The sequence below is a fragment of the Hemicordylus capensis genome, chromosome 4 (genome assembly GCF_027244095.1).
Source record: "Hemicordylus capensis ecotype Gifberg chromosome 4, rHemCap1.1.pri, whole genome shotgun sequence".
NCBI classification, from domain to species: domain Eukaryota; kingdom Metazoa; phylum Chordata; class Lepidosauria; order Squamata; family Cordylidae; genus Hemicordylus; species Hemicordylus capensis.
In genome coordinates, this window is record NC_069660.1 from 73,223,342 (window position 1) to 73,237,012 (window position 13,671).

At 43.1% G+C, this 13,671-nt stretch overlaps 1 protein-coding gene across 8 annotated transcripts in view; it reads right to left on the bottom strand.

Moving 5' to 3' along the window:
• The window catches only part of ZNF76 (zinc finger protein 76), a 34,295-nt gene that overhangs the window by 14,815 nt on the left and 5,809 nt on the right, over positions 1 to 13,671 (bottom strand). For 6 of the 8 annotated variants that reach the window (XM_053248496.1, XM_053248497.1, XM_053248498.1 and 3 more), the window contains exons 5-10: positions 11,697 to 11,774; positions 10,130 to 10,332; positions 7,940 to 8,014; positions 4,078 to 4,197; positions 1,876 to 1,951; positions 1,078 to 1,203 (exon numbers count right to left, since the gene is read on the bottom strand). In XM_053248496.1, the coding sequence (XP_053104471.1) occupies positions 1,078 to 1,203; positions 1,876 to 1,951; positions 4,078 to 4,197; positions 7,940 to 8,014; positions 10,130 to 10,332; positions 11,697 to 11,774 (678 nt within the window). Of the gene's footprint in view, positions 1 to 1,077; positions 1,204 to 1,875; positions 1,952 to 4,077; positions 4,198 to 7,939; positions 8,015 to 10,129; positions 10,409 to 11,696; positions 11,775 to 13,671 lie in introns of all 8 variants that reach the window. The other 2 variants (XM_053248499.1, XM_053248500.1) reach the window with 2 other exon arrangements.

Here is a 13,671-nt window from a genome sequence, read left to right on the forward strand (position 1 = left end):
CACACTTTACCTTTTAATTTATTTCGTCTGTCTGTCTGTCTATCTATCAGATTTGTAAAGTAAAGTAAAGTAAAGTGTGCCATCGAGTCAGTTTCAACTCCTGGCACCCACAGAGCCCTGTAGTTTTCTTTGGTAGAATACAGAAGGGGTTTACCATTGCCTCCTCCCACGCAGTATGAGATGATGCCTTTCAGCATCTTCCAATATCGCTGCTGCCTGATATAGTACCAGTGGGGATTCGAAGCGGCAACCTTCTGCTTGTTAGTCAAGCATTTCCCCGCTGCGCCACTTAAGGTTGTACATTGCCCCAAACTTCCATCTCTGGGTGGCTAACAACATAAAAACAAGCTAAAAACATACACAAAAACTTTAAACAATTTAAAACAATTCAAAATCAAACACAGATTAAAAACCTAAACAATTAAAAAACAATTTCAAAAACAATTTAATGATATTTACTTTTAATTGTAACTTTAATCTGCTTTTAATTGTTATGTATTTCTGGTTTTAGTGTAAACCACCCTGAGCCACTTTGGGAAGGGTGGTATATAAATCAAATAAATAAATAATAAAATAAATATTTAACCATAAATTGAGTCCATATGAACAGGCAGCCACCTATCCCTCAGGACATCAAATATTTCTGTGTGTCTGCACACATACCACATATTTTCATTTTTTAAAGAAATCGGGCTTCCAGCTCTTCTGGATATAGAGCAAGAGATTTAAAATATGTAAGTAGTTTTTTGCTGACAAGAAGAGGATTTGGGCAAGGCTTTCATTAATAATAATAAAGACTTTAATGCCAAGCATAAATCCTACATTGATCCTAGTTTCCTGTTTTCTAGCTTCCCTTTCCTCCTTTGGCATATTAATATGTGCCAAAACAAACCCAAACTACAACTCTAATATTGTGCTCAAAATTATGCAAGTGCAAAATCTAGACTGTAAACAAAAACATACATATAAGAAAGATTGAGGAAGCGTACACATTTTGGAATATTAGATCATGCTGTTTTTCTATTACAATCTCAGTTGCTGGGTAGCCCTGAATGAAATTAAAGTAAAAGGGCACACCAGTATGTGTCCGGATGTGCTTCTGCAGGTCTCCAGAAGTCTTGAAGGCTTTGGTGCATAAGTCTTCTGGACATTTGTATGGCTTCTCACCCGTGTGGGTTCTCACATGGCTCTTCAGGCTATATCCTGTTAGGAAAAAGGTCATTGTGGTTAGCACCACAATCTGGTGCATGCAACACAGTGACCCAAGAAGCAGAACACACATTTTCATAGGCTTGCCTGTAAGCCAGAGGCTTGGGAGAGGGAAACACTTGGGCCACATGGAACCACAACTTAAGCTTGCACTTAGATCCATTTCATCATCCTCTCAATACACTGAGTAACTTATACGTGGATATTCATTTTGAAGAACTGCAAAGCTCCATTAGAGCCACAGAATAGTTTATTTTGGATGTTGTATAGCAGAGTTCTTCTTTGTAAGGTCCAGGGGCCTGTGGCGGCTTCCATCAACCCCAAGTGTGATGCGCCAACGAATTGTTTTTTGGGCCTGCGAGAAGCTTCAGCCAAAACCCCTGGCACCATGTGGAGACAACCATTCTCACCATGCAGTGGTGCGCCTTGCCCAGTGCTAGCAGGGCACTTCTTTAAGGGAAATGGAGCCCCCTTGAGGCCCTCCACCAAACTGCAAGGTGTGCAGAGAGTGCTGGGAAACATAGTCCTTCCCAGTGCTTTCCTCCTACAGTTCTTAAGAGAGAGAGTTCTGTGTCTCATCTATGGCCCTCCCAGCACTGAGAAAAGCATAATACTGTGCAGAGATCAGTGCAGTCAAGTATCACAGAAATGACCTATATGTGTTACCTGTAGCAAAGGTTTTCCCACATCCTGAGAAGTCACAACTGTATGGACGATCACCTGTATGAACCCGTTCATGAACCTGAAACAAAAATGAAGTTCAGTTAAGCAGACTGGGCCAGCTCCATTTTGGAATCTAGCGACAAGGCAATCAGTGGTTAACATCCAGACTCTCCCACTACTTCACTGTCTCAGATCCAGTCCCTCCGATACCATTCAGATGACAAAAGTGTTATTTTTAAACTTCCTGTGATTAATAACGATGCTTTGTATTCCAAACAATTATGAAGATGTGTAGTGTTTTGTAACAATTAAAAATAATTCAAACAATGGAGGCTCCACATTTGGGGCAGAGGGGACGTTGCCCCCCCACTCCTTGCCAGCCCCATATTCTTGCTAGCCCTCCATTCTCTCACCAAACATATCATCTCTTCCTCTCTGTTTGTCTCTCTTGCTTGCATGTTGCTCTCACATTTCTGCTGCTTGTCAGTGGAGGCATTGCTGACAGAAGAAGGGATGGAGCTGCTGAGGAGAAGAAGCAGCATGGGGACGAGGGCGGGGGCACTGCTGCTTTCCTCACCGACACCTACAATTCACCACTCTAAGGGCAGGATTCCTTTACTCACAACCAAACAAGGGGTGAATTTAGCACTAAATAGCCAGTTGCCAAGTGCTGGTGTGAATGATGGGAGATTTTGGATGAGACAAGTAAACAACTTTACAGATGGAGAAAATGGGCTGGTTCTTTCTAACTTAGGGTTGAACCTGCCTACTATTAGCCCAGTCTATAGTTACCCTGGCTCCCTCCCCTCCCCTCTGCTCCCCAACCCCAGCCGCAAGAGGCATCCATGGAACAGACATTACTGAGAAAAATGCAGTATGGGGCTCTCTGAAACAGGCAGCTCCACTATAAGCTTCAACCTTTAACATACCATATTTTCACACATACAACCTGTGAGTCCACATAGTTTTTTGTTTTCTGGGGGTGGAGATTTTAGTGAATGTGGGGTATACCAAATTATTTTTACAAAGAAATTATTTGGATAAACCCCTGCGGCAGGGCGAAGAGAAAAGCAAGCTAGCAGATGGATTTGGGGGCTCAGGCAGCCAATAAAGTTACCAGCTAGAGCTGCATATTTATGATTTCCTCCACTTTTTTAAAAAACTCAAAGCAGCTTGTGCTGCATAGCTGGTCCTTGGGGGCTGAGGGAAACAAGTAGCTCAACCTTCTTCCCAAGTCCATTTTTGAATAAACCAGCCGGAGCTGCAGGCAAAGCAAAAAGTGCTTTCCTTCCACCCTGCTCTTCTCGAACTTGAACAGGTCCCTTCAAGTGCCTTGGAGTCTCTCTTCCTCCCTCCGGCTGTGGGACTTTCTTCTCTCATTCTTTCCCTCTTGTTCTCATGATGCCTCCCGACTTCTATTATTACTACTATTGTTCTGATTTGTCTCCCAAGACAAAATGGAAGATTACCAGTGTGGGGAAAACACAGGGGTGAGTTATGAACTTACAGCACTGATATCTATACTGCAGCTGACAGCCAAAATTGACTTCCAAAGTGGCTTACAGCAACTTAAACCCATTGTAAAGACATGAAATACTAGGGATACATTATAGTTTGTATGCATATGGTGGGGAGTAAAGGAAGGGAGAGGTTTTCAGCTCTCAGGTCTTGCTTCAGCTTTTGTTTTGCAATTTGCATTGTGTGGCTCTTGCAATAGTCTGCTCAGCTAGTTCATTTCATCTTCTGCATGTTTTAATTAAAGCCAGTTACTGAGTCTTCACAAGATACATAATCAATATACTCTGATGACTGCAAGAAGATAAGACAGTCCTGTGTTGTTGTTTTTTTAACACAGTGGAAGAAATTGTACCAAATACTAAAGCATCTGGTCTAGTAAGATATGAAAAAAATGTTTATTTTCTTGCTATGTTCCCAGTTTGTTTATCATTTTTAATACCATTTACATATACTGCCAGAGAAGCCCTCTTCACCAAAATCTCTACAGCTCTGCATAAGCACCTTATTTTTGCCCCTCCTCTGAAGGCAGGAGATCGCTCTCAATGTTATCAAAACAACTGCATAGCGTCATCTCTTTTCTGAGTATTCATAGTTTCTGCTTAGGTCCATAGCAGAGCTCAGAGCTCTCTGGGTGGCAGTATTAAGAATCTAAACCAGGCTGAAAGTTTCAAAAGCATCATGACTTACCTTCAAATGATGGGATGTAGTAAAGAGGCGGCTGCATCCTTTGTACCCACAACGATAGGCTCTTTCAGCAACCTGTAGTTCCTTCCCATTGCTCTGAACTTCCTCTTCCTGGAAGCCCTGCTTTGAAGAAATTAAACTTGAAGAATTCCTGCAATGGGCCATCCCATTTCTCAGCACAATTAAAGTATACACACACACACACACACACGTGCGCGCGCGCGCACACACACACACACACACACACAACACAAAGCAGTACTAGAGTCAGGTCCTGCATGTTTGTAAATATTTGTAAGACACCTTGAGAGTCTATAATGGTGGAAAGACAGGATATAAATATCTTAAATAAATAGGGTATTTATGAATATATTTTGAACATCTTTCTCATGTAAAGTGAGCTTAACTTTGATAATCTTAACGACCATTACATTAGATTGGTCACTATTATTTTATACATGGAAAACTGGGCACAGCAACCATGAATTAGGAATGTGCACGGAATCGGGTGGGGTGATTCGAAGTGGTGGGAAGGGTTGCACTTACCCCTTCCTCTGCTGTCCCCACCACTGGTGCTCCATTTTTCAAGGCTCTTTCAGGACGGCAGCATACTTCCTTGCCACCCCGTCCCCTCTTTGCCCAGAAGTACCGGGAGCGGTTCCGTGCACATCCCTAATTCATGGTTGCTGTGCCCAGTTTTCCATGTATAAAACAACAATGGCCAATCTAATGTAATGGTTGTTAAGATTATCAAAGTAAAGCTGGTAGATCACTTTACACATTCATGAACATTGGGTGGGCGCAAGAGTGAGGTGTGCATGCACGCGCCTGGCATGCGCATGGGCTCCTGGTACTTCCAGGCAAAGGGGATGGGGCAGCAGGGAGGTATGCTGCCGCCCCAAAGGAGCCTTGAAAAACGGAGTGCTGGCAGGGGAAAAGTGGAGGGAGGGGTAAATGCACCCTCCCCCGCCTTTAAAGTGCAACCCCCCCCACCTTCGAACCGGCCAAACAGCCAGTTGCTCAACCCAGTTCATGCACATTCCTACCATGAATTGCCGAAGGCCAGTCTTAGTGAATGGGGGCAGTGTTCCCTCTAACAGGGATTCCCAGAAAAGAGATAAATAAAATAGGTGTGACACCCCTCCCCCCCGCAATCCAGTGTTCCCTCTAACAGGGATTCCCAGATGTTGTTGACTACAACTCACAGAATCCCCAGCTGCAATGGCTTTTGCTTGGGAGTTGCAGTCAACAACGTCTGGGAATCCGTTAGAGCAAACACTGGATTGGGTGGGGGGGGCCACACCTATTTTATTTGTTTGTTTGTATACTGCTCATAACAAAAGTCTCAAAGCAACTTACAATCAAACAAAACAACCAAAGATTTAAAAACATCTGAAAACACATAATTCAATTTAAAACCATCAGTAAATAAATTTTCAACTAAAAGCCTGGCTGAGCAGGTGTGTTTTCAAAACCTTTCTAAAGGTCATCAGGGATGGAGCAGCTTTATTTCAACAGGAATTGTGTTCCACAACCCTGGGATGACTATAGAGAGGGCTGTCCTCTGAGTCGCCACCAGATGACCCAGTGGTATTCTTAGACAAACCTTGTTTGATTTTTTTTAAAATTTATTTTTACATTTTATATCCTGCTCTTCCTCCAAGGAGCCCAGAGCAGTGTACTACATACTTAGGTTTCTCGTCACAACAACCCTGTGAAGTAGGCTAGGCTGAGAGAGAAGTGATTGGCCCAGAGTCACCCAGCTAGTATCATGGCTGAATGGGGATTTGAACTCGGGTCCCCCCAGTCCTAGTCCAGCACTCTAACCACTACACCATGCTGGCTCCTTAGTAGGCACGCTGATTGTCTTAATAGGCAGTGGGGTTCATAATGAATGAGTTTGCTTAAATGTCCTGGACCCAGGCCATTAAGGGTTTTATAGGTGCTGGTTTTATAAATACAAACCAGCACTTTGTATTTTGCTGGGGGAACTATTGGTAGCCAGTGTAGTTCTTTCAAAACAGGAGTGATGTGGTTTCTTCAGGACATCTCAGAGATCAACCAGGCAGTAGCCTTTCAAACCAATTGTAATTTCCCTACTGTGTACAATGCAGCCCAGCATAGATTACATTGCAATAGTCAAGTCTGGAGGTTGCCAGAATGTCAACCACTGTTTTAAGGTCACTTTCTTCCAAGAAAGGGCACAGTTTGTGTATTAAGCTAAAGTTGATAAAAAGCACTCCTGGCCATCACCTCAACCTAAAGTATCAGACTAACATCTGGATCCAGATGTACTCTCAGACTGTGTACCTGTTCCTTCTGAAGGAGTGTAACCCTTATAGAACAAGCACATCTACTCCATCTCCTGAATTATGGCTCCCTACAATGAGCACCTCTGTTATATTTGGATTCAGCCTATGTTTGTTATCCCTCATCCAATCCATTACTACCCATAGGCAAGACTTAAGGAGAATATGCCAGATCCTGATAGTGTTGATATGGAGAAACTGATTTAGGTGCCAGTGGGATATTGATAACACCCTGCACTAAATCTCCTGATGATTTCCCCAAGCGGCTTCATATACATGTTAAACAGCATTGGTGGCAGAATGGAGCCTGGGGGCACCATATCAAAATTTTTGCTTTGAAGATCAGCAGTCTCTAAGTGACACCACCTGAAATCTGCCCAAGAGGTATGAGCAGGACCAATTTAGAACACCGTTTCCCACTCTCAGCCGTCAAGGTGGATACCATTGTCAATGATCTCAAACGCCACCAATAAATCCAAAAGGACCAACAGAGCCACACTCCCTTGCAATTCCTAATTGAAGATCATCCGTCAGACTGACCAAGGCAGTCTTTATCCCATGGCTCGCCCGAAAGCCAGTTTGAAATGAGTTTAGATAATCTGTTTTATCCAAGACTGCCTGGAGCTGTGAGGCCACCACTCTCTCAATTACCTTGCCCAGCCACAGGAAGTTGGAGACAGGTCTATAATTGCCTAACTCTGAGGGGTCCAACATATAGACTACTTTAAAAGTCTAATAACTGACTCCTTAAGACAAGGAGGCATCCATCCTCAGAGAAGAATTTATAATATCTACAAGCTGAATCATCATTCTCATATTAATAACAAGCAACTCAGTCAATTTATTTTCAGGAACTGTGGCAAATATGAGATAATCTGAAATGCAAATCTACATACGGGAGGCAGGGGCAGGGTGGCAGAAGGGGAAAGGGGAAAAACCCAGACAGATGAGTCAGTTTAGTCCAGGAATCAAAGGGTTAGCTGAAACCTGTGTTCAAACATCTGCTCAGTAGTAGATCCACTTTTTAACTCAAGTTACTGATCTGTAAAATAGGATTAACAGTTGCCTTCCTCAGCAGGCTACTGAAAAGATAAAATGACACTAAGCATAAGACCAGCTATCAACATCTCAATACACACAAACAACGGAAATGAGTTGGAGCCAGCCTTATGCTTGCACAGTGGCACGAATGCAAGGGTTCTTTCCACTGCAGCCCGCTGAAAAGCCACTTCAGAGGCTCGGGAGCCCCTCAGGAACAGTATGTGATGCGGTGTGAGGGGCTTCAGGGAGTGGGAGGAATCTCTAGAAACTGACTGTCAGAACCTTCCACAAGTGCTTTTCCACCCATGAGAAGAGCTTGCAGCAGGTTTCTACAGATTCCTTCCACTTGCTGCAACTTCCTAAAGCTGGCAAAAGAACATTGGTGAAGGAAGGTTAGATACTTAAACTCCAGTGTCTCCTCTTTTGGGAGACAGAATCCTATATCTGTTTCATGACAAAAAAGTCACTCCTCACAAAGTCAACAAATTAGGCACATATCATGACAAGGTACAAACCTGAGAAAGAACATCACAGGAATCATCGGTCTCAAAATGGCAAGTGCTCACCATTCCCTCTTCTTCCTCACAGACCTGCAAGACAGACCCTTCATATTTTCAGCCATCCACATGAATGAGCAAATAGCTTAAGCAAAGTATTGATGCAGATGATAAGCAGCAAGCCTGACATCATCATCATCATCATCATTATTTTGCAAGTTACCATTTGCTGTATGCAGCAGCAGAGGAGTTGGGACTTTGCCTGACTAACAGAATCTGTACTTCAGCATACAGTAGAAACAAACAATATCTTGTCTATACCTTTAATGTGAAGATGCATCTCATGCGTAAGGACTACTGACATGTAATGACTATAAGAGCTATGGGTTTGCAGCCATAAGATATGCATCTGAAAGTTTGTCATTCCAACCTGAACTCTGCCATGAGTGCATCAATGGTCTTTAGGCAAGCCAATGTTTATCTCAGCTTCCCAACTCCCTGGCTCCACCATCAGTAATGGTTGACCTACATTCGAGGGCTATTATAAGGACTGCTAATTTAAGCAAAGTGTTTTGTATATTTAAGTATATATACCAATGTATGCAACTGCCATATAAATGTTTGAAGTATTACTATTATGAGGTCTACAAGTAACCAGGGGTGTACATGAACCGTGGTTCAAGCACCAGTTCACTGCAGGGAGGGGAGCAGAAGCTTTAAGAGGAGAGCAGATCTTTACCAGATCTATAACGCCCCATGCAGTTTCCTTCTGGGGTGGCACTCAGCCCAAGTACCCCTGTGTGGTGCCAGCACACACATGGTGTCTGTGCATGCACAGGCACCATTTGTGTGGTCAACATGGTGTTGCTGTCAACACAAATGGTGCCTGTGCATGCATTGACACCATGTGCATGCTGGAACCACATGCCCCAGCAGAAAGCTGTATGGGGTGACAGAGAGCAGGTAAGGACTTGCTCTCCTCTTTCTTAAAGCTCCCACTCCCTGTGCTGAACTGGTGCTCATGCACACCCCTACAGAACAGCATCCAGTGTTTGATAAGATGGCACATCATCTGTTGGGTTTAAAAGTCACCACTACCACACTGAGCAAGCAGAACTGCCATGCTGCAACACATGGAAATATTTTGGGTTTGGGACCATAACAGAGGAGGATACTCAATTGGAACCTAATCACCATTTATCTAATGATCATTTCTTTGGAATGGCTGGTTACTAATAACTTGTAATGCCATTCTGAACTGAGAGATTAAAAGTTGTACATTTTGCCAAATGTTGAGAATGTTCTTGCTAAGACAACCAGCTATGAGTGCCTGGGAGAACAGAAGGGGTGACACTGGTTAAAGGAGGAAGAGAGAAAGCAAGAAAGAAAGTAAGGAAGCAGGAAGCTAACTGCTAAAAAGGCCAGTAGATATTTTCACTATGCCCGTGCATGGTAAATAAATGCTGAAACCTGAATTGCAAGCCCATAAGGAGACCAACGTAGGAAACCATGTCAGATAAATAGAGTGAGTGATACTCTTGGGAATTCTAAAAAGTTACAAACTATACCTGTATCCACCAGTGTAATTCAGCCACCTCTTAGTACAAGATGGCAGCTGTTTAATGGTGCACAGAACTACCACCATGTATATGTCAATATAAAGCAAATATAAAACAAATTGTACCTGATAGAAAATACATGGAGAATATAGGTGGACGTAGTTCCACTACACTACAGTCCAAAAGATGAAGTCATCTCCTGCTACCTCCCTTTTCTGAACTGTTACTTGACAGATAAAAGTTGTGTATCCATCCTCAAATTCAAAGCAAGACACAGACACAAAAGCAATTAATCCAAATCTAAATAGCATACTGCTTTACAACTTTTGACACATCACTGCCATGTTAAGCACAAATAGTATGAAGGAAAGTTAAGAGATGTTTTAGGGCTTGAGCTAGAAGTACCATGTCCATATCACCTGAAGGAATGAAGGAAAAAGTTGTGTCCTGGTGCTAGATTGTTAGTGAGATTCAACAGCATCCATATACTACTGATACAGCAGCTTTGATGATCTATTATGGCACTCCCACAGAGCATCTATACAATTGTCATTCTCCCTTTGAAACTCTTACACAATGATTAAGTCAGACAGCAACCCTGCCCCCCACCTCACCATAAGCCATGTCAGAAGAAGCAGAATATCCTGACCTTGCTGGCATATTCCTTGAGAGCAGTAATGGTATCAAGATCAAAGGCATCATCTTTCTGCTCTACAGCCAATTCCTCCAGCCCCACATCCGCTTGCACTGCCAGGATAGTGCTGCCGATTGGCATGGAGACAGGACGGTGTATGAATGCTGTGGATCCATCTTCCAGCTGGATTGCTTCCAGGGTGTTGGGGTCATAACCCTCTGGAGGGGACCACAAACACTGTAGTAGCACATGTGAGCTCTAACCGCTACTTATCTACCTCTTGATCAGTTAGAGCTGGTAAAAGATGAAGAGTTAAGAGCATCAATGGCAGAATCTTAACTGTAGTTCAAAATTCAACCTTTGTGTGCCAATCAGTCCCAACTTTATAATTTAAGGCTAAAGACTGCAGCATGAAACACAGTCCACTCTTTTGCTAACAGATGTCCATACAATGATTCTCTCCACCCTTTGATTTGCTTAAAGGATAATTAGGAAGTTGTTGAGGTTTGTTTTTGAAGAGTGGGAGAGTGGTAATTTCTAGCACATTCCACATTGTTATAGGATAGGATCAGGTAGGGTACTGACGGTAGCTCAGATACCGTGCAGGGAACTACCAATCTAAGCGAAAGCTGCGCATGCTATTTGTGAAGGTGGGGCTGCTACTAACGAGTATGTCATCACAGCTGCAATGCTGCTCCCATGATGAGAACAGCATTGCAACTCTAATGATGCACTCCTTAGAAACCATGGAGCAGCCTCGCCTTCAAACAGCTCAGGCAGGCTTTGGAGTGGCTTGCACGTAGTGCATGTGCTTGTCATTTGGATCAACAGTTCCCTACACAGTATGTAAGCCCATAGAGATGTGCCCGAACAGCAGTTCGAGCACTGTCAGGAAAATGAAAATAAGAGGACTTTAAGAAAAAAGAGAACAGGAGCTTACCTGCTCTCTACTGCCCCTTCCAGCTTCCTGCTAGGGTGGCACTGGTCCCCTAAATCCCCACACGCCGTCAGGATGCACATGGCATCCGCACATGCACCGGCACCATTTGCATGGTCAGCATGCTGTTCCTGACCACGCACATGGTGCCTGTGCAAAAACCATGTGCATGCTGACAGCACACAGGGCTTTTTGGGACCAGTGCCACCCTAGCAGGAAGGGGTAGTGGCGAGCACCTGCTCTCCTTTTTCATTACCCTAACAGTGCTCAAACCACGCTTTGGGCACAGCCCTTTAAGCCAGTGTCTTTGTTACAGGTCAATAATTATGGCTGTGATCCAGAGTAGTATGGAAACACCATCTGCCTCCTCACCTAACTATTTTTTGAGAGTTTCCCTCAAAGCTACCCTTTTGCATTGCTAAACCTGTATTAATGTTTTGCTCCACTGATTTGTAAGGTAAGCATAGAAGAGATGGGGGGAAATATAATATCTATACATACGTGTTCCAGATCAGAGAGTTGTAGTGTTCCAAAAAAATAGCAAAATGCATACATAGAGACCGCTAGGATCACATTCCTTAGATTCCTCTGAATTCCTTTACCTAATACTAGCCATGAAAGGAAGATACAAAAACTAATAGCTACCTTTAGGAGCATGATGTATAAAAGCCATGGTGCCATCTTCAAGCGCCACTGGCTGACCATCTTCAAATGCAATCGACTCTGCAGAACAAAGTCCAAAGAAATACACACAAAACACAAAATTAACATCAGGGACCAAGTCCATTTTTTCAGTTTCAGCAACAGTTGTTCAGAAATAAAGTAATCAAAGCTTGCTCAATAAGAACAACTGAGCGTTCTTGTAAACAGCAGTGTTCCCTCTAGCAGAGATTCCCAGATGTTGCTGACTACAGCTCCCAGCATTCCCAACTGCAATAGCCCTTGCTTGGGGATTATGGGAGTTGTAGTCAACAATATCTGAGAATCCCTGTTAGAGGGAACACTGGTTCACTGGTTTAAGGGGCCTTTAAACTATGGTCCTTAAAGAGCAAAGTAGGAAGTGAAATCACTCCATATCAGTTCAATGAAAAAATATTATCTTGGAGTACATGCATGTTGAAATGCAACTTACTATTTAATAGTAACTATCAGAACCACTCTAAACCCAAATCAGAACAAAGAAGTAGACTTACAGATCATATCATTTTCTGACTACAGGTGAGGAGTAATAGTTTTGTATGTTCCTAACAAGGAAGTGCACAAAACAGATTTTTAATTCTAAACAAATTTTTAACCTTTTCCCAACCCCTGCACAGGATCCTATGGGTTAAAAATTTGTTTGAGATCGCCCACTTGCCCATTACTTTGGCAGATTGGGTGGTAGGTAGCACCCATTATGCCCTATCACTCAACCCAGTTTGGTGTCCCTAGGAGCTACCCATGGGAAACAGTGGGATGTTTTGAGTTTCCTCATTATTCCCTGTGGCTGGAACAGTTTTGCACTGCAATTTGCAATGCATTTTGCAACCTGCCTTGAAACACACTGCAGAAGCACACAGTAAAAGGATATCTTCCCCTCCCAACACAGATTTCAAACACAGTCCAAAAATGGCCAAAAAAGAATCACTGACCCAGAATCCACTGCCATCCCTGCAGTAACATCATCGGCACAAGTTATTCTCACACACATTATGACTCCTTGAGTTACTTCCTAGCATTTCAACAGCTACCAAAGCAGCACCCTTACTTAGCAGCAAGCATAGCCATAAACTCAACTAGAGCAACTACAGCCACATTTTGACTGAGTTCACCTTGCAAGGAGAATTGCAGAGCAGACACCCAAGTTAGTCTCAAGGCAGACATGGAGCTCATCACAACAATCACCAAGAAATATTATACACATACATACACACAAATACACAGAGGTGCCACTGTCCATTTCTTGCCATAACACTATCTCACAAACAAAACAAACCACAGCTCAAGAAAGGTTCAAGGCCGGAACCCAAGTTCTGTCTTTGTCAATCTGAGATCCAGTAAAACAAGATAGTTATAGCAGCAACACCACAGCATATTATATTTAGTGCTGAGAAAAGCAAACTACAAAATCAAACCTACCTCCCTCCTGCCCTCTTCTATAAGAGAGGCACAGTATAAGGGCGCTCTCTCTCTCTGCCTCTAAGCACTCTGAATACATTTTGAATTTGAAATTCCCTCCTTTTGAGTTCCCCCTCCCCGCCAGCCAATGGGAGTACAATTGCCCATAACAACACTTGATCTGTACGATAACAAGCCAACCAAGAAGCAAAGACATCACAGGCCAATCAGAAACCAGTGCCAGAAAAGCAATCAGGAAGGAAAAACAGATCTCCAAAATAGCACTTGGAACTTTGAAAATTTTCTATTGAAACAGGGGTTGTTCTGCTCCAAGCTTGAAAGAAGCCCCCTTTTGGAGGGCATTCTCTTTCGAGACTAAAACACTCAAAATGGCCCATTTCAAGTAGAAACATTTTACCTGTGAAATGTTCTGCACATCCCACATGATTTTAGCAGCACATGATTTTAGCAGCAAATGAATGCTATTATATATATATTTCCAGTGTTGAGAAAGAACAAACAC